The sequence below is a fragment of the Ambystoma mexicanum genome, chromosome 2p (genome assembly GCF_040938575.1).
Source record: "Ambystoma mexicanum isolate Mex_15411 chromosome 2p, UKY_AmexF1_1, whole genome shotgun sequence".
NCBI classification, from domain to species: domain Eukaryota; kingdom Metazoa; phylum Chordata; class Amphibia; order Caudata; family Ambystomatidae; genus Ambystoma; species Ambystoma mexicanum.
In genome coordinates, this window is record NC_090923.1 from 833,490,097 (window position 1) to 833,509,301 (window position 19,205).

The window sequence follows — 19,205 nt, forward strand, 5'->3', positions numbered from 1 at the left end:
ACTCATTCAACCAAGTTTCAATTTGGGTTGTTTTCCTACTTTTCCCTACTTTTAGTATTTGTTTCTGAGCAACCACCAACGCTCTGACAGTCCAAGTCCTCAAATAAAAGTTTGCTCGCTTACTAAACCCACTCAACCTCAGTAATATACGCTTGGGGCATCTCACAACATCCGTATTCACAACCCACTCAATTCGGTCAAGGACTTCTCTCCAAAACAATGCAACCCTTGAACATCCCCAAAACATGTATAACAAAGTCCCCCACATCCCCAGCAACTATCATCATCCTGGAGACCTAACAAACGCTTTTCCTCTGGTGTCCAGTACAACCTACACAAAAACAATTCTGCCAAATCAGTCGCAATTTAAGACCCAACTTCATCAAGGTTGCCTCTTTAGTCACCCTTTCCCATTCAAATTTGGGCAACTCACAATTCAACTCAGTAGACCACTTCGACCTTAAACGCTCCCAACCATTAGTAACCTCTGACCGAACTGGCATGAATCCAAGAAAAGTCAATACCATCCTATGAGGGATGTCATAGATCCTAAGGAGCCCGGGTCCATCAGCCAATGGGACTTTACACATACCAACCCTATAACACAGTAAGGACTTAAATTCTTCAAACCTCTGTCTATCCCTTCCAGGCAGTCCAAACCATCCCTGTAATCTCTCAAAACTAACAAATTAATTATTTAAGCCTTGCTCTAGGCGATTTTGTTTTGAACGATGCCTTTGTATATGTGGACAACGAGGCTTGGCCAAAGTGGCCATTTTGCAGATGTAGGCTCATAATGAGCCTGCAAATGTCCCCTCCGTTTTAGTTTAAACTGGTGACGAATGGCCTAAAGAACCCTAAACTGCCCAATCTACATCCTGTTTGGGTGGACCAGTGTTTTTGGCGGTTTAAAAGTGCCAGCCGAGGTGGCTGGCCACCAAAACCCTATTTGTGCTTGACAGGATGTGATTAGAGGGCTGGTTTAGTCTTGAGTTAATGGATTATCAGTGAGAGACATTGAGCATTGCAAACATTATGTACCTGAATTGCCGGAAGAATGCTTCAGGAGGGAGATACTGCTGAGGCTTTTGGTGTGACTATAGTTGCTCTTTTTTTTCTTGTATCCTGCTCATGTCCTTGCTTGCTGAACTTCTTGTTCCTTCATGGGACAGTATCCTATCCTCTGTAGTCCTCTCTTCTGGAAAATCATTCTGGCACAAGTGCCTTAAGGGGGGCTGCCTTCATGGACTGGACAGTGGGTGGGTTGCTGCTGGCCTGTCTCAGCTCTATTTTGAGACATCCAGGGATGCTGGTACGGCATTTGCAAGACTGTTTCTTTCTGAATGACTGCCCCTTCCTGTTCCCCTTGTCCTGGAACCCTGCTCGAGTTCCTCCATACTCCTGTCATCATGTTTGTGGATGCTGGTGCTTCTGCCTTGTGGGTTACCACTTTAGGTGTCCTGTTCTTTGCTCCTTTGGGTCATCTGAATCCTTGCTGGGTCATGTATTTGAGTTACTTAAATTCGGAGGCCTCCACTGTGACCAGACCAACCTTAGATTGGCACCAAAACTCACTGTTCCACTATCGTTGCTGGGATACATATTCCACATCCAGTGCCAATAGTATTTGACCACCAGGACCTGGTGTCCTTGTTTATCTCTTGGTTTCTACATCAGTGGTGCCCTGGGTCCAGGGGTAGTGGGGTTTCGAGGGCCCCCTACTGTGTCCTATTGCTTGGATTGTGCTTCGTGCTCCTTTATCAACCAGTTCTAACTGTCCCCCTGGTGTCTCCTCTGGTGCCCCCCAACCCTCTCCGCTCCCACGCTCGTTGCCCCTTGTGCGGCACCTGTGGAATCAAAGGAGATCTTACTATAACTGCGACAGACCTATTTGGCCCCAATGATTCCTAGGGAAGGTGGTTTCTGAACTCTTTAAACTACTACGTGACTTATTAAGGAACTTAGCTGAATTGAGGCAATTTTTCCAATTCTCCCATAGGACCCTGGAGTTTAGGACAGAAATTATAAACTGTACCAGTGATTTATGAAAATGTGTGATATAATAAATCACTGCATTTCAATCAGCTCCTCATTAGGGAGGAATTCACTTTAAATTACCAATTCTCAAAGCACCTGAGTAAATAAGCAAAACAAAGTTTAACTAAAATTGCTCCCAAGAGCCCAGCATTCTGGGAGTCCTCTACTCTAGCTCACAATATTATAGCTGCACAGTCCTTTATAAATCTGTTTAGAAACAGCTTCAACTCTCTAACAAAGTTCTTGGAGATATGTATTAGAAGTCACTGGTGCCAGTCAAATGCTCTGCGGTGCAAAATAGATACATTATACTGAAAGCGGTTTTGTTGGAGCTAGTGGAGAGGTCTAAATTGGGGAGAGAATTTTTTAATGACAGGAGCATGCGTGTCCCATGCTGCCTGGCACATCGACTATTGCATTAGTGTGCAGACAGGGAGAAATGGCATATGAGGAGGGATACACATCTTGTAGGTGTTTGGTTATTTGACCACCCATTGACTGCCCATGGCCATGCTAATCCCTATGGTAATTCCCACCCAGTTCCTGCCGCTTTCAAAACACCTCCTCATGAGAACTCTTTGAGCACCCTTTAATCAAGCCTTGCCATCGAAATTTACTCTCAAAGTGCCTGCATGTGTTTTTTCAAAGCAGTATTCTGAGTGTTAATGGCTTAATTGGAGCTGTAAACACGCTACTGGTGTAATAAAAATGGCTTAACCAGGTCTGCCTCCAGTCACTCGATTTATAAGTACTACGAGTGTCCTTCACTGAAGTCCTGTTAAAAATAAGCATTGAAAAAGCCAACAGTTTTGGCTTGTATGTAAGTATTAGGCATGTTCCTGGCAGTGCCATTAGATGTGCAGGTACTCGCACCATTTTGCATTTGCAACCATCAATTGCCAGTTAATAGCACTAAAGCAGTGGCTGGCAGCCTTTGCCATGCCCGCACAAAAGCACAAACTACTGACATTGCCAATGCTTGTTTTTTCAATTTTCTGATACATTACAGTAAGGTTAAATATAATAACTAGGCTCCCAATCCATAACATTCAACTGAAATATCATTTTTCATAGTGCATATTGGAATGGGAGCATAAACCTCAACTTGTATTTTTGGTCAATTATTGAACAAATTTGCATTTACTTGAGCAGCTATTGTGCATCTGTAATGCTAAATGGCAGTGACTCACAAAGTGAGTAAATATGTTGTCTCATCTCTACGTTTGAAACTAAATGAAAATAAAATACATTGAGTTACATTTTGAACAGTGATCTTGGATGCTCCCAAATGCCATGGGAGTAATCGAAGACTAAGGAAGACACCCCCCTTCTACCCTCCCACGCCCTCAGCCCCCATGATAGAAACATGTTAAACCAGCATAACTAAGCTTTAATTGCAGTTAAAACCGCCACACACGTTCTAGTGCTCGCTGGCTTAAAGGAACAGAGTCATGGAGGTGAAAAAAAGGGGGAAGAGTAATTTTTCCTCACATAATGTAAACAGTTGAAAAGCTGTTTCTGGCATTTACCACATAGCTGCCGTACCTTTACATGCTTGGTGGGGCCCTTGTTTTGGCACCCTTAGCACCCTGGACATCTAGCCGGGGGTGCTAATAGAAATAATGACTACACGTCATAACAACCCTCGTTAAAGGGGCGTGGGCGGTTACCACCCGATTTGGCCTGTAGAACGAAACAATCCGGTTGCTCAAAATATGGGCTTTACCTGGTTATATAAGCCCACAGTCTGAGCTACCTTGGGGTTGTTTGCACCCACACACCAACCTCCTCGGCTGTTCGTACACCGAAACATTTTAACTTTGAACAAAATTGTATGAAGCCTTTCAGGGGTGTTCGTGAATAATTGTGATATATGCTGTGACAAATCTGTTTAAAAAAAGAAACACAAAAGCACTTACCTGAATGCTGGCACGGCTCCCACCTCGCCTCAGACTCTAATATCTCGCTGGTTTGTGCCCTCGTACCCTAGAAATGGAACTGAGTTTCTGGCACATGCTTGCCATCTTTAATGTAGTTCCTTTCATTTTTGGTGCAACGACCTGCTGCTATTTCTTTCCTCTCAATTTGTCCCTTAATGTACATGTTAGCCCGAGGACCATCGGCAAAACATCCAGTGTGGTGCTGCCCCTTCAAGGGCACACACACGCAACGGAGTGACGTTGCACTTCACCGCATGCCCTATAAATAAAAGGAACGTTCCCGGCCGCCGCAGAGCGACCAGGGAGCCCATATGGACTTACCTCTGTAGAACCTTAGACTTATAACAGTGGCGACGAAGATCCGATTGCTCAACCGGGCATGGCGGTGAAGACAGTGAATTTCTTATTCCTTTCTGAACTGATTTTCACCTTTCTGAATACTGCGGAGAGGGGACGAACCACGCGGTTTGGCGGCCATTTTCGGTAAGAGGCTCGGGATGGTCGCGTCTCTATTCTAAAGCGCCTCGGCGCCATCTGGGCTTAATTTTTGGAAATTCAATCAGCGGAACGGCTGATATTGCATGTGAAGTGCTTGTGAAGTTCTTTTCTTCAATATTTAGTCGAGTTTGAGGTGTGGAGCTAGGGGAAGCCTGCCTTTTCTTTGATCCCCTGGGCTCACCCAGCTCAATTTTTGGAGCCACTGGCTGGCCTGCTGACTCCTGGGTAGCAACACCTGTCCATCCTGTGCCTTGTGGACTGTGGGTACATGCTGAAGGCCCCGTATTTTTCTTCTTTTGGACATTTTCTGGTGTTTTGAAGACTGTGCAATAAAACACTGGTGGAGTGGTGATTGCAGGGGCCCAGTGCTATCTGCTGAGTGAAGCTCAACATTGCATCAGAAAAGCTGCCACACTTGTGGAGGGTGTGGGTGGTGAGTTGCGGCCCCATCTAAGTTGGGTGGGGTGCCTGCGCGCTCGCCATCATGAGTGGCGCCAACCAAGCAGCAGCAGCACATCTGCCCCCTTTGCAGATGCCCCAGGCTCCGGTGCCTCAACAACTGCCTGGAATAAGACCACCTGGCGCTTTACAACCAATGCCCAAGTTTGATATCTCGGATGCCCTGTCCGGCCTGGGGCCCAGATGGAAGATGTGGATCGATAGGCTGGAAATGTACTTTCGGGCCACTATGGAAACCAATGATGATATCAAAATGGCAACACTGCTATCCTCTGCTGGGCCTGCAGTGCATGAGGTTTTCTGTCTCTCCAACCCCTTAACAACTCTTATGATGCAGCGAATGCCGCTTTACAGGACTACTTCCTGCCACTTGCCAACGCAGACTACGAACGCTTCATCACGAGTTCCTCTCGCCAGAAGGATGACAAGACTCTAGACGCTTTTTACAGAAGGTTGCACCGGCTCGCTGTGCCGTCTGCGTGGGACAATCCTGACACAATGATACGGAACCAATTGATCGAGGGATGTGCTTCAGGAAAATTACAGAGGCAGGTGCTACGGGAACCAGGCATCTCACTGCCTCGCATCCTGGAGCGTGGGCGGTGTCAGGAGGTGTCGGAGGCAAGGGTGTCCCCGAATAGAGGCAGGAGTGCGCCCCGGAAAGGCGGAACACATCTGTGCGGTGGGCCATGGTCTGGGTGGCAGAGGGGCCAGGCGTCCAGGTGGGAACCAGCGGGACAAAGGCACCAGGTCAGTGGACTCTTGTTCGAAGTGTGGGTATGACATCCCACATCCAGCAGAATGCCCAGTGGTGGTAAAGGCATGTGGTCGTTGTGGCATGGCGGACCACTATGCCCGCATGTGCAGGGCTCCGCTCCCACTTGTAGTCCCGAGGGGTCCAATCAGAGGGGGATTCTTTCACCAACAAGGCCCGCCCAACGCTGCTCAAGTTGATCAAAAGGAAGAAGGTGCCCCGCTGGACGGGGAAGAGGAGGAGGATGTTTTCTTCGTATCCAGTATGGGTGTCCTGAGGCCCAAGAGCAGACGGCAACCAAGGTGAATAGTGAAGGTAAACAAATCATTGGTTCCAGTGCTGGTGGACACAGGAGCTTACGTGAATGTCATGGCGCGGGAGCACTATGACGCTATGGAGTGTCCGCCGAAGCTAACGACGCCAAATGCCCACATATTCACATTTGGTGAGGCATAGCCGATCCCGCAGGACTTTCGTGGCTGATGTGGGGCATGGTGGTTCAGTGATCAGAGCACGCTTCTACGTCAATACGTTTAGCAGCAACACCCTGCTCAGCTGTGCAGCTGCGGAAGCAATGGGCATCGTCAGTTTTGCCTACTCAGTGTATGTGGAGGACATTCAGATGCTGCTGGAGAAGTACTCCCATCTGTTTGAAGGGATCGGGTGCATGGCTGGTGAGCCGGTGAGACTGCATATACACGAGTCAATCCAACTGATTGCCCTTAAACATCGGCGGGTGCCATTTCATTTGCGAGACCTGGTCGACCAAAAGCTGGACAATCTTGTCAAACTAGACATTATTGAAAAGGTGGAGGGCCCGACTCCGTGGGTCTCTCCGATTGTCATCGCTAGAAAACCAAAGCAGCATGACTCGGTCAGAATATGTGTGGACATGCGGCTCCCTAACAAAGCAACCATGAGGGAACGACATCTGACGCCCACCATTGATGATATAATCACTGAGTTGCAGGGAGCCCGGTTCTTCTTGAAGCTGGACTTGCATGCTGGATATCATCAGGTGATGCTGCACCCTGAGTCGAGGTACATTACCACGTTTACTACTCATCAGGGTCTGTACCGCTACAAGAGACTGAGTTTTGGGTTGTCATCCGCAGCCGGGGTTTTCCAGAGCATAATCCGTGGGGCCCTTGCTGACTTGGAAGGGATGCTCAATATTAGCGACAATACCATGGGGTTTGCCAAGTCAGAGGCTGAACATTTGAACAAACTGGCGAAGACTTTTGAGTGGCTTCAGTCTTTGGGCTTAACACTACACCGGGACGTGTGCAAATTTCTTAAGACTACAATTGAATTATTTGGCTTTGTATTCAAAGAAGGGGGTGTGTCACCTGACCCAAGGAACGTGAAGGACGTAATGGAGGCCAGACCACCCGATAATATCTCAGAAGTGCGTAGTTTCCTGGGAATGGTCACCTACTGTGGCCGGTTCATCAAGAACGTTGTGTACCGGTCCGAGCAGCCGCAAGCCCTCAACAAGAAGGATGTCACCACCTGGCAGTGGGGGCCGCTGGAGCAGGCAGCGTTTGAGGACATTAAGGTGGCCCTGACTGCAGAGGACACCATGGCGTTCTTCGACCCAGCCCTTCAATCTGAGATCGTTGTGGACCCCAGCCCGTTTGGTCTGGGTGCTGTGCTCACCCAGGTTGGTGCAATTTTGGAAGTTCATCCAGTCGCATACGCCAGCAAAGCCTTGTCAGAAACAGAACAGAGGTATTCTCAAATTGAGCAAGATACCCTGGTGGTCCTGTGGGGCGGCCATCATTTCAGGCTGTATTTTTTGGGGAGGCCTTGACGGTGGTCACTGACCACAAGCCCCTGCTGCCTATTATGGCAGGGTCCTCGTCCAAGCCACCGGCGAGGATTGAGCGATGGATGCTGGCTTTGCTTGAGTACGGGCTCTCCCTGGTGTACCGGTCTGGCGGCAACAATGCGGGAGATTACCTCTTTAGACACCCGAGAGGTGAGCCAGAAGGAAGCGGACAAGCACGTTCGACTTGTGGTGGAACCGGCCACTCCCAACTCGGTGCTGGTGGGTGAATTGGAGCAAGCAGCAGCAGAGGATGAATGTTTCCTTATTCTCAAGGCAGCCATTCAGCAGGGCTCGTGGAAGTCAGTACTGGACACTCTGGCCCTGAGAACTCAGGTGGCAAAGGCCACGTTGGATCAACTTTGGAGGGTGAGGGACAAGCTGACATTCTCAGAGACTGGCTTGCTGCTCAGAGGGGATCGGATAGTAATCCTTCAAGGAAAGATACATCTGATCCTTGAACTGGCTCACCAGGACACTGCCAAGACAAAGGCCCGTCTGCGCCAGAAGGTGTGGTTTACGTATCTGGAGAGGCGTGTTGAGGAGTTTGTTGCGGCATGTGTGTGGTGCCAGCCGGTGTCACCAGCGCAGAAAGAGCCCGCCAATAGAGACAATGCTGCGGGGTACCAGGCCGTGGCAAGTGGTCCATGCTGACTTTGGCTCTACAACCCGGGACACATACTTTCTGGTCATTGTTGATGAGTGGTCCAGGTACCCTGAGGTGGAGTTTGTTGAATCGGTGGCGTTTGAGAACATGGTGGTTGCTGTCGAGAAGATCTTTGCCACTCATAGACTGGCCAAGGTGCTGTGCTCAGATAATGGAGCGCCGTTTCAAGGTGAACGTTTTGCCAACTTGATGGAAGAATATGGGGTACATCACTGAAAGGTCACGCCCCTGTGGCCCAGGGCGAATGGTGAGACAGAGCGTTTGATGAGGACTTTAAACAAGGTCTTCCGCATTGCCCAGGTACAGAGACAGTGCCTGCAGAGGGCCCTGTACAAGTTTCTGCGTGAATACCGGATACCGGGTCACCCCCCCCACACATCTACTGGGGTGACGCAAGCAGAGGCAATGTTCAAGTGGTGTCCAAGGGGCCTTTTGCCAGAAGTGGGCGAGCGTGAGCCTGCTGTCATAGGCAATGAGCAGGTGGAAAGGGGGAGGAAGGAAAACTGAGCAGGAGAACATTCGGAGGGGACTTGGGCCTCAGCATTTTTTCCCCGGTGATGAGGTGTTGGTAAGAAACCGTCACCCTCAAGGAAAGCTGTCGCTGACCTATGAACCCGGGCCAATGGACGTGGTGGCAGTGAAGGGATCGATGGTGACTGCATCTGATGGTACTGCATTCATCACTCGCAATGCCAGCTTCTTTAAGAGGCTTTGGCGAATCCAGCCCAGAGACGGCACAGAGCATGAACATGTCAGAGGTACCCGATGACGGCGGTGGTCTTGCACTTCTACCAAGATCTCCAAATCGGGAGAGCTCAGGTGATGGGGTCCCAATCTGGGAGGCAGGCAGGAGGTACCCCCTGAGGACTGGGAAAGGATGCCTGCCCACCTCACTGACTATGTGCTGGAACCCTGAACTGGTGAACATCCGGGGGACCGACAGTTTGTGTGGGGGACCAGATGGCTGTAATTAAAGGGGTTAGTAATTTGTGTGTGCAGTGTGTTCCTATGTTTGGTAGCAAGTGATCCTTTGTTCATTGTTATTGTTCTGAAAAAGGAGTGTGGTGGTGCCCCTTCAAGGGCACACACACGCGGCAGAGTGACGTTGCACTCTGCTGCGTGCCCTATAAATAAAAGGGGAGTTCTCGGCTGCCACAGAGCGACCGGGGTGCCCGTGCTGACCACATTGGTGTCCAAGTGGCTCTGTAGGCGGGAGGGGGCTCACAGGCTCTCCGGGTGGAACCAGAGACTTATAAAACCCGGGCTGGAGGGTTGTACCAGCCGCTAATAGTCCTCATCCCTCCATAATAGCCCAAGTGTAGGCGGGACGGTCTTTACAGATTAGTATATCCACCAGTGGACCCGTTTATTTAGTAATAATTTAATAATCATTTTTCAGACTACACGGCAAGTACAACAGAGTAGAGTGTGACAAAAAAAGACAGGTAGAAACATGGGAAACCTATTGCTTAAAACTTACCCCCATTTCATCATCATAGTAGTCGTCATCCTCGTTTCCACCTTTATTTCTACCTCTTCCTCGTCCCATTCCCTTGCTCCCTCTGTTACGAAGGCCACGACCACGCCCACGATTAAAACCTGAATTAATTTAAATTCAGAACATGAAAATTACTTCTCTTCTCCACCAACAACCACAAACGTACAGAAAACTATTTTTGAAGATTACATAAACAGCAATTCTAACCCTTGAGTTTCACTGCACAATGCCTCTGTATCAGAACCTTTGAATTAAAGTGTAATCCAATACAATTGGAAAAAGTTACTCACCATAGTTACTACTGTCCACCTGTACCTTTGACTAGGTACACTTCTGTCAATAGTCTGATCTCCTCCCTATTGGTGGGGGTGAAAGTCTTACATGCTAAAGTCTTTTGCAAAGCAACACCGTTTTTCTATTTAGCAAAGTCAGGGCACATGAACAGGTCACATGTTACATGTCTTAATAACAAAAATAAATGTCGACATTTCCGAATAACGAAACCACAAAGAATGAAATACATTGCGTCCAATGTAAAGTGTCCAAATAACGAAAACGAAACTACACATGTATATAACAAAACCGTAGTGTGCCCTGACAAAATAGAGGAAATAGCATATTTACACAGCCTGGCATTTCATTTGCAATTCTAAATAAAGCAAACAATACTTACCAAGAGGTGTCCAGAAAGTAGATATTTCCGATTGCCAATTTAAAAGCAAATCCAATTAACACCAAGTGAGAATCTGGAACTCTGAAAAAGAAACCCACAATCCACATCCAGGAACCAAGTCAATAAGAAAACCATAAAAGTTTTGACAAAATCCCTAGATAAACGAAGAAAACCAACTGGAAACATGAAGTCCAGTCTGCCCAAAAACCCAAAATGCACATCCAGGAACCGAGGCAGGAAGAAATCCATTAAAAAAGTTGAAAACAATCCTATGTTAAGAGAAGAAATCCAACCGAAATCCCTGAAAGTTGATTGTGCGAGAAGTGATCCCAGGCATCGGAAGGGAAGAACCAGTGTCGAACCAAATCCAGGTACTCAAAATTGAAGAAATCCGGCAACCAGCAGATTAAAAACCATGAAAAAATATAAAATAAAAAAAAACAGGAACTCCAACTCCAATCACGTGCAAAGTTGAAACCCTAAATGGCGTTGAGTGTTTCCGGTTGGAATACATAGCAATAGGCCATAGAAAGAGTGACATCTACTGGCCGAAAATAATATCGCTGTTGCAAAAATAAATGTCCTATTGTTTGAAGTTTTAAAAGTTTAAATATAGATCCATTATAAATTAGAATACAAAGTTCATTATTAGTTATTACACATTTAGCTATTTAAGTTATTCACATTTTTTTCCTTATAATAAATTCACTGAAGAGGATGTTGACATTTGCTGTGTCGTTATTAACACTGTGTACTCAGGTCACAGTCCTGCCCTCTGGCAATTTTCCATTCAACAATTGCAAAGAATAGCAGAGATGGAGAGAGAGCCTACAGAAGAAAGATGCATTAGAAGTACAGTGGTCACACAATGGTGAGGTACCCTCTCCTTCATCCCATACACAATCCCCTGTCTAACCAAAAGGTTTATGCAGAGCGACCTGTCCAAACCAGGCCTTGAGCCTAGAGCTGAAATGAACGCACATGTTTGCAGAATGCTACAGAGGACCGCCAAGGTGACTTTTTATGAATTAGATGTAAAGGTTGTGATGAACCTGAAGGTAACAACACTGACTTCTTGGGGAAAGTCTGTTCCCAGGAGGCCAGGGAAGGGCAGAAGCTACCTGACACCAGACCTGGGGATGGCTATCTGTGGGAGGATCACCTGGGAAGAGACTGACCCCGGGAAGAGGAGACTTCTCCATTGAAAAAAGAAGCATACATTTCCCCTTTGGGTCAGAATAACAATTGTAACTTTACACCAACCCATGCATGTATGGCATATTGTATGATAGAAGATGTGGGGGAAACCCTTGATTGTGATTGTGTGTGTCAGGAACCATGTACTGAGACCAAGATGTACAACTGAGTAATGAAGATTACTCCTTCAGAGAAACCACAGACACATACTAGTTGTTTTTATCATGGGATCAATACCGGGAACTTTAAAAGCAAGAGAGATCTGAGAAGGAGTCTTTTGGATCCTGACGCAATTTGGGCAGTAGCAAAAGTGCCGTGTTGAGAAGCAGATGTGTGAGAACCAGAGAAACCCTGTGGCGAAGAGTCCTATTAGGAGAGACTGCTGATGCAAGTCTGGGAGCAGCGGAAGCTCTAGAGTGAAGGTTGAAGCAGACCAAAAGGAGCTGGAACAGTCGCCGCAAGAAGATTCAACCCGCTGCTCTCACACAGCAGAGGACACAGAAGTCACCAAGAAGGTTCGGTGAGCCTGGCAGAAGTCATAAGGTCACCAGAGTGTTTCAGAACAAGTATCGCAAACCAGCCATAGAGGCCAGCCTCCGCATGACGGAAATAAATAAACAAATAAATGAACTAGCATTGTCAATAGTAAGGACATTGGAAGTCTAAAAACAGGAAACCGAGTGAATGCTCAAGCATGTTAAAAGCCAATAGTAAAGTCATTCAAAGTATATGAAAAGGAAGCCAAGTAAATTAATCAGATTTCTCCAGCAGGGTTAGGATTTCCTGCGCAAGGAGCGGATCCAGAACCTTCAAATAGAGTTTCCCCAGTCGACTGTCGTGGGGCTGCTGAAGGAAGGGAAGACAGTAGCCGTGGGCTATGGTATCCAGAACCTACGCATCTGAAGTAATGGCTCGGCTCAGAAAGGCGCTATAGAACTGGTGCCTGTAGTGGAGCGGAACAAGGGATGGTATTTCCCTTATTTTTTGATCCTGAAGAAAAACGGGATTGAGACCCATCATGGACTTGCATTGGTTGAACACATTTCTTAGGAAGGACATGTTCAAGATGGGTACTCTTTCTCAAGTCCTCCAGGCCCTTCAACTTCAGGATTGGTTGGTGTCTCTGGACCTACAGGATGCTTTGTTTCATGTGCCGATTCATCCCAAGCACAGAAAGTACCTGAGGTTTGCGGCTGGAAACTTGCACTTTCAGTTTTGGTTCCTGCCATTTGGATTGACCTTCGCCCCAAGGGTCTTCACCAAGCTAATGGTGGTGGCGTACTTCAGGCGAGGGGGGATTCACGTATACCCGTACCTGGACGACTGGCTGATCCAGGCGCGCTCTCCCGAGCAAGCATTGGATCACCTTGGTCTCACCTGCCGCACCCTCCACAGGCTGGGCTTCTCCTTGAATTTCAAGAAGTCGCATCTGACACCTTCCCAACAGCTCCAGTACATCGGGGCTGTGTTAGACATGTCCTTGGGGAAGTGCTCGCCTCCCAAGGTGAGGGCTCATCGCATTGTGCAGCTGGTGGACAAGTTTCAACAGGCCCAGAGTCTCCCGGCTTTCAAATTCTTAAGGTTGCTCTGCCTCATTGGATCATGCATTTTTCTGGTGCCGGAGGCCAGGCTGCGGATGAGATCCCTGCAATGGGTTCCCAAGACGTAGTGGTCGCAGTTCTCCGTCAAGATGATGGATCCCGTTCAGATTACACTCTCGGTCTCCCAGGATCTTCTGTGGTGGGCCAACGAAGGGAACCTGATGAGGGGGGAACCGTTTTGGCAGCCGTGGCCGGAGGTGACCAGTGACAGACGCTTCCCTCACAGGATGGGGCACTCATGCCAACGACTTGCCCGCCAGCAGTCGATGGTCTCCGTCGGAGTCCAGACTCCACATCAGTCTGTTAGAGCTGAGGGCCATCATGCTAGCCCTGAAAGCTTTTCTGCCCTCTGTATGGGGGAAGATTGTCCTAATCATGAAGGACAACACAGTGGCCATGCATTACCTGAACAAAAAAGGGGTGGTTGGGTCACTTCTGTTGTGCTGAGAGGCAATGCAGCTCTGGTTCTGGGCCATCCAGCAGGAAATTTCGATGTCGGTAGTTCATCTGGCTGGAGATGAAAATGCGGCGGCGGCGGATGCTCTCAGCAGGCAGAGCACGATCTCTCACGAGTGGGAGTTGGCTCAGGAATTCCTTCAGGAGATCTTTGCCCTTTGGGGAACCCTGCAAGTGGATCTCTTCGCCACCAGCGTCAACCGGAAGTGCAAGAGATTCTGCTCAAGGGAATGTCCTCCGAGAGAAGCCTTAGGAGACGTGTTCGTGGTTGTTTTTGTCATTCCCACTGCTGTACGCGTTTCCTCCAGTCCCTTTCATTCCTCACATATTGCGGAGGTTCGGTTCCCACATGATCTTCATTGCTCCAGATTGGGCCAGGAGAGCGTGGTACCTGGACCTTCTAGAAATGTCCATCTGCCCTCCACACCGTCTTCCCTGCCGAGAGGATCTGCTCTTGCGTGAGGGGAGGGTGGTGGTTGGGTTCTCCATCCAGAGGTCAACACTCTCAACTTTCACACTTGGTATCTGAAAGGTTGAGGTATAAAGATTGGGACCTCTCGGATGACGTGATGGAGGTGTTGCTTTCGGCCAGGCGGCCTGCAACAAAATCCCTGTACCATTGCCGTAAGTTCTGTGACTGGTGCAGGGGGTCACAATGTTGATCCTTTTCAGTGCTCCGTTCCTATGGTTTTGTCTTTCTTACTTTCTTTGGCCCACAGGGGCCTTCAAGTGGGTACCATTAAGGATTACATGGCGGCGCTGTCTATCTTTAAGCGCTCGTCTGAAGAATGTTCTTACTTTCAGATTCCTTTGATTTCTCAGTTTCTTAAAGGACTGACTAATGTATTCCCGCCATCCCCCTTCCAGGTGCCGGTTTGGGACTTGAATTTGCTTTGGAAATTTCTCATGGGTGCTCCTTTTGAACCTTTGCACTCCTGTCCTTTGAGATTACTGTCCTTCAAGACTGTGTTCTTGGTTGCAGTTACTTCAGCTCGCAGAGTGAGTGAATTGCAGGCACTTTCATCTAAGCCACCCTTTACTGTGTTTCCCAAGGACAGGGTTGTACTGCGGGTATGCCCCTCCTTTCTACCTAAGGTATCCTGGCTAGGAAGAGGAGCGACTCCATCGGTTGGAACCTAGGAGAGCTCTGAGCTTTTACATTTCTAGGATGTCCAGGGTCAGAGTGGACGATCAACTCTTTGTAGGATATGCTGGACACCGATTGGGCCAGGTTGTTACGAAACAGACCTTGTCCAGGTGGATTATCCTCACCATTACGGAGTGTTACCGATTGGCGGGTAAGGACCCACCTGAAGGGTTGCAAGCTCATTCCACTAGGGGCGTGGCTACGTCCACCGCCCTTCAGCGGGGTGTTCCTATTAGGAATATTTGTGATGCCGCTACATGGGCTTCGCTTCACACCTTTGTTAAGCATTATTCCTTGGATACAAATTGGAACACAATAGAGAGGCATACTTGTGTAGTAAAGACCCGAGGGGTCCTTAGGATAGACTCCATACAAAGAAGTCATCTCCCGCCGGATCCGCCAAATATTAATTTGCAAAAGACCAGTATATTGCACTTATATTGGCCGATTCTATAAGGACATTGCCCTAACCAATGTGCGAGTAAATCGCTGGCTTTTTAGATCTGCTGCCTGGAGGAATCGCTCGAACGAAGCGCTATAGATTCTGGGGGTTGCCAGCTGGAGCCGTGCCAAAATGGCACCTGTGACAGTGCAGCATTGAAAGCAGAACTGCGACATTGTGGGTGAGGAGCGCAACACAGAGAAGGGTGCCATAGGTCTTCGTACAGGAGCAACAGCCCGGAGAGTTATGGCAGCTGCCCCCGAACACCTGCCGGCGAGAGCCCTGAGCCTGACACCCCTGCCTGGTGGGAAGGACTGCTGAAGCGCAAACGTGAGAGCCAAAGCCACTTAGAGCACGGACAGCAGGGGGATGAAAAAGTAAAGGAAATTAAAAACGAAACCCACATTGGCCCCTTGCATGCATTGAGAGCCGCAGTGGGAGTTGTGGGGGGATGGCACTGCCGCGACCATGGCGTTGGCCCAAGACATCAAGGGAGATGCCGAAGAAATGCATAACCAGGTTTTGAAGGCTATTGCGAACTTAAAGCCCTCTCTAAATTAAGGTAGATGTTGGCCTTTTACGCCAAGACGTAAGGAAACTGGCTGAGCGCACCGTAAGTTTAGAGCAGCAAACTAAAGAAAATACTACACTGATCCAAGAATCATATGCAGATATCCACCTCTTGCAACAGAAGATCAAACTGCTCGAAGACAGAGTGGAAGATGCAGAAGGCAGGGCCCGCAGAAACAACATCTGTATCATGGACCTGCCGGAGGGAGGGGGAAGAAGGTGCAGACCCCAGAGCGTATGTTGAAAATGTGTTCCCACAAGAAATTGGACCTGGCAACCTAATACAGGGCTTTACAATTGAAAGAGCGCACAGAGCCCTAAATAGAAGGCCGCCAACGGGCTCCAACTCCCCCAAGACCGATAATCGCAAAAGTCCTCTACCATAAGAACAGGGAAAATATCCCATCTTACTCCAGACAAGGGGGCATACTAAGCAGAGCATCAACAAACTGGGCCGTCAATCCGGACTATACTTTCCAAGTACAGAAGAGTAGAGCACAGTTATCAGCGACAAAGGTGAGGCTCAGAAAAGCAGGCCTGAAATACATGCCGATTCACCCTGCTCGTTTGAAAGTCCTGCATAACAACTGTGGCCTGTTCTTTGACTTGCCGGCAGAGGCACAAACGTGAATGGACCAAAAATGGAATAGGACCACGGAAAAAATTGATGAGGAGGCTCTGTCTAAACAAAAGAGATTGGCCGAGTCGTCAAGAAGTAATGACAGTAATGACTAGAGATGAAGAGCTCCAGCGCCACACTCTTTTGGATCTGACAATCACTGAGAGCCAGTGGGGGTAACCCCAGGACAAGCGGGTCAATGACTAGGCTTACAGTTACCATGTAACAAGGTCTTTTCCACAATGCCCATCTTTAAAATACGGTTCACGCCTACTGACTTGAATATCACTACTAGGAGAGGAGTTCGGGCCCATCCTGGTGGCCAGTCCACCCTCGAGGGTTCCCTTTTCTTGGGCACTTGTTTATGTGCTCTCCTGCTGCGCAAAGGCCTCTGCTTTGTGTACTGGGGAGAATGCTAGAGGCGGACATGCCTGAGCATGGATAACGATGCTTGCTGATTGTTACAATTTGGGTATGTTGGGAAAGGTGGGGGGTGTGTTGCCTGCACTAGTGACCAGAATGTCCAATGGTGAAGACGCACTGGGTTGTCTGCAAATCTGTAAATATACTGTGTCAGTTGTTGGGCCCATTACGGAGGGCCTAGGCATATTACATATGTATCCATGGCCACTGTTATAAACTTACTTACCTGGAATGTCAGGGGCCTGAACGCTTATGTCAAGAGGAATAAGGTCTACTCATATCTGTGCAGATGTAAGATTGACATCGCCCTGCTGCAAGAGACTCATTTAACAGTTGATAGACAGACAGTGCTAGCGGGGAAGTGGAAGGGGCAAGTGATTGGCTCCCTGTACTCAGCATATGCTCGGGGAGTCCTGATTTGGATAGCACCAACGGTGCCCTTCAAGGTGACCTAAATTAAGACCGACAATGAGGGCAGGATGGTGCTCGTGCAGGGGCTCTTACAAAACAGAGACACATGTCTGATTAACACATATGCCCCTAACCACAACGCAGCAGCATTTTTCCAAACAATATACCTGAGGCCGAGTCCCTACAGACATAGTAACGTCATATGGGGAGGGGAATTTCAATTGTGTCATGAACCCATTGCTAGACAGGTCAGATACCAAAGTACGAAAACCACCCCCCACCTGCTTAGGTCTCTGCGGATACTTTTGATGTCCTTTGATTTAATTGGTGCATGAACGATGCACCACCCTGACTCCAGATGCTGTTCACACTTCTCTGAGCCACACACAGTCTACACTAGACTGGATTACTTAATTCTTTGTATGCGAGGAAACTGGCCATGAAAACATAACAACTGAAAATAAAGGGAATGTTTTATCAGACCATGCCCCTCACCTGTTGCAATGGCAGTGTGCAACCCCCCAGGCCTCCAATACCAACCTGGAAGTTTAGGAGCGAATCCCTACATGATATTCCATTAGTGGAGCACATCAAAAGCAGCATCACTGACTACTTTATGCAAAACACTGGCAGTGTGCCCAGCGCCGGAACATTATGGGAGGCCCTAAAGGTAGTCGTCAGGGGCACAGCCATTGCCAAATCAGGGGGAATACAGGCCACAATCTGCAAAGAACTTACCGCAACGGATAGAGGGAATTGCAGAAGTTGACACAGACCCATACAGGTCAAGGTGACAATGAGGCGGAAGTGTTGGAGTTGAGGCAGAGTTGTTTGGGACACTGGGAAAGGCTGGGAAAGTACAACTATTCTAAATACATTGAGAGACAGCATGCAGAAGGGGACCAACCGGGTAGGTTGTTGGCATGGCTATACAAAAGAGAAGGACGAGTAACCATCCAGGCAATACATACACAACAAGGTACCAAGTGTCACACACAAGAGGAAATTAATGCTGCATCCAGGAATTCTACCAGTCCTTATATCACAAGGGGACCACAGCATCGCAGACCACTGTAGAAGAGGTGCCGGATGAAATAGATCTTACCAGGTTATATAGAGAGCTGAGTGAGAGCTTAGACGCCCCCCCTCATAGTGGTAGAACTACTAGATACAGTACGATCCCTGCCTACAGGCAAGACCCTGGGTTCGGACAGACTACCCAGTGAGTTCTACAAGGAATTTGAGATGGAACTGGCCCCACACCGCTTAATGTGTTCACAGAATCATTTGAAGCAGGTGTCCTCCCGCCTAGCCTGAGAGAATCCTCTCCTTAAGCCCAATAAGATGCCAGTGGAGTGCAGCTCATACAGGCCCCTGTCCATGCTCACCAGGACAGTAAGATGCTGACGGCACTGTTAGCCAACATGCTAACGAAGGTGATCCACAAGCTAGTGCACCCTGACCAGACAGGATACGCACAAGGCAGAAGTATGTCCTGGAATCTGCTGCGATTGCATCATGTTATTGATAGCACCACAGCCTGGGAAACCCCCTGCGCTATTGCCACACTGGATGCCATAAAGGAGTTTGACTCGGTGAGGTGGGACTGGCTCTACGTTGCACTGGGCAGGTTCGGTTTTGGACATGGGTATATCAGATGGGTGAAATTGATATACACCAAACCGCTAGCAAGAGTTAAGTCGGGCAAATACATCTGAAGAGCCTGGGAGTTTGAAAAAGGCACCAGGCAAGGTTGCCTGCTGTACATCTAAGTAATGGAACCAATTGCGGAATACCTGAGAACAGAGTACGCCACAGCACGCATCGTTATTGATGGAGCACAAAACTTGATCTCTATGTACGTTGATGACACTCTCCTATACATTCAGAATCCAGAAGACAGCCTACAACAACAAATAAACTGTTACCGGATGCTTTGACGCTCTTCGCAAGGCTCTCTGGGATCACGATTAGTATAGAAAAGT

General features: G+C 48.3%; 1 protein-coding gene across 2 annotated transcripts in view; it reads right to left on the minus strand.

The window, feature by feature from the left end:
- ZC3H4 (zinc finger CCCH-type containing 4) overlaps positions 1 to 19,205 on the minus strand; it is a 748,106-nt gene that overhangs the window by 314,672 nt on the left and 414,229 nt on the right. For both annotated transcript variants that reach the window (XM_069644536.1, XM_069644535.1), the window contains exon 7: positions 9,664 to 9,782. In XM_069644536.1, coding sequence (XP_069500637.1) covers positions 9,664 to 9,782 — 119 coding nt within the window. The remainder of the gene's footprint in view (positions 1 to 9,663; positions 9,783 to 19,205) is intronic.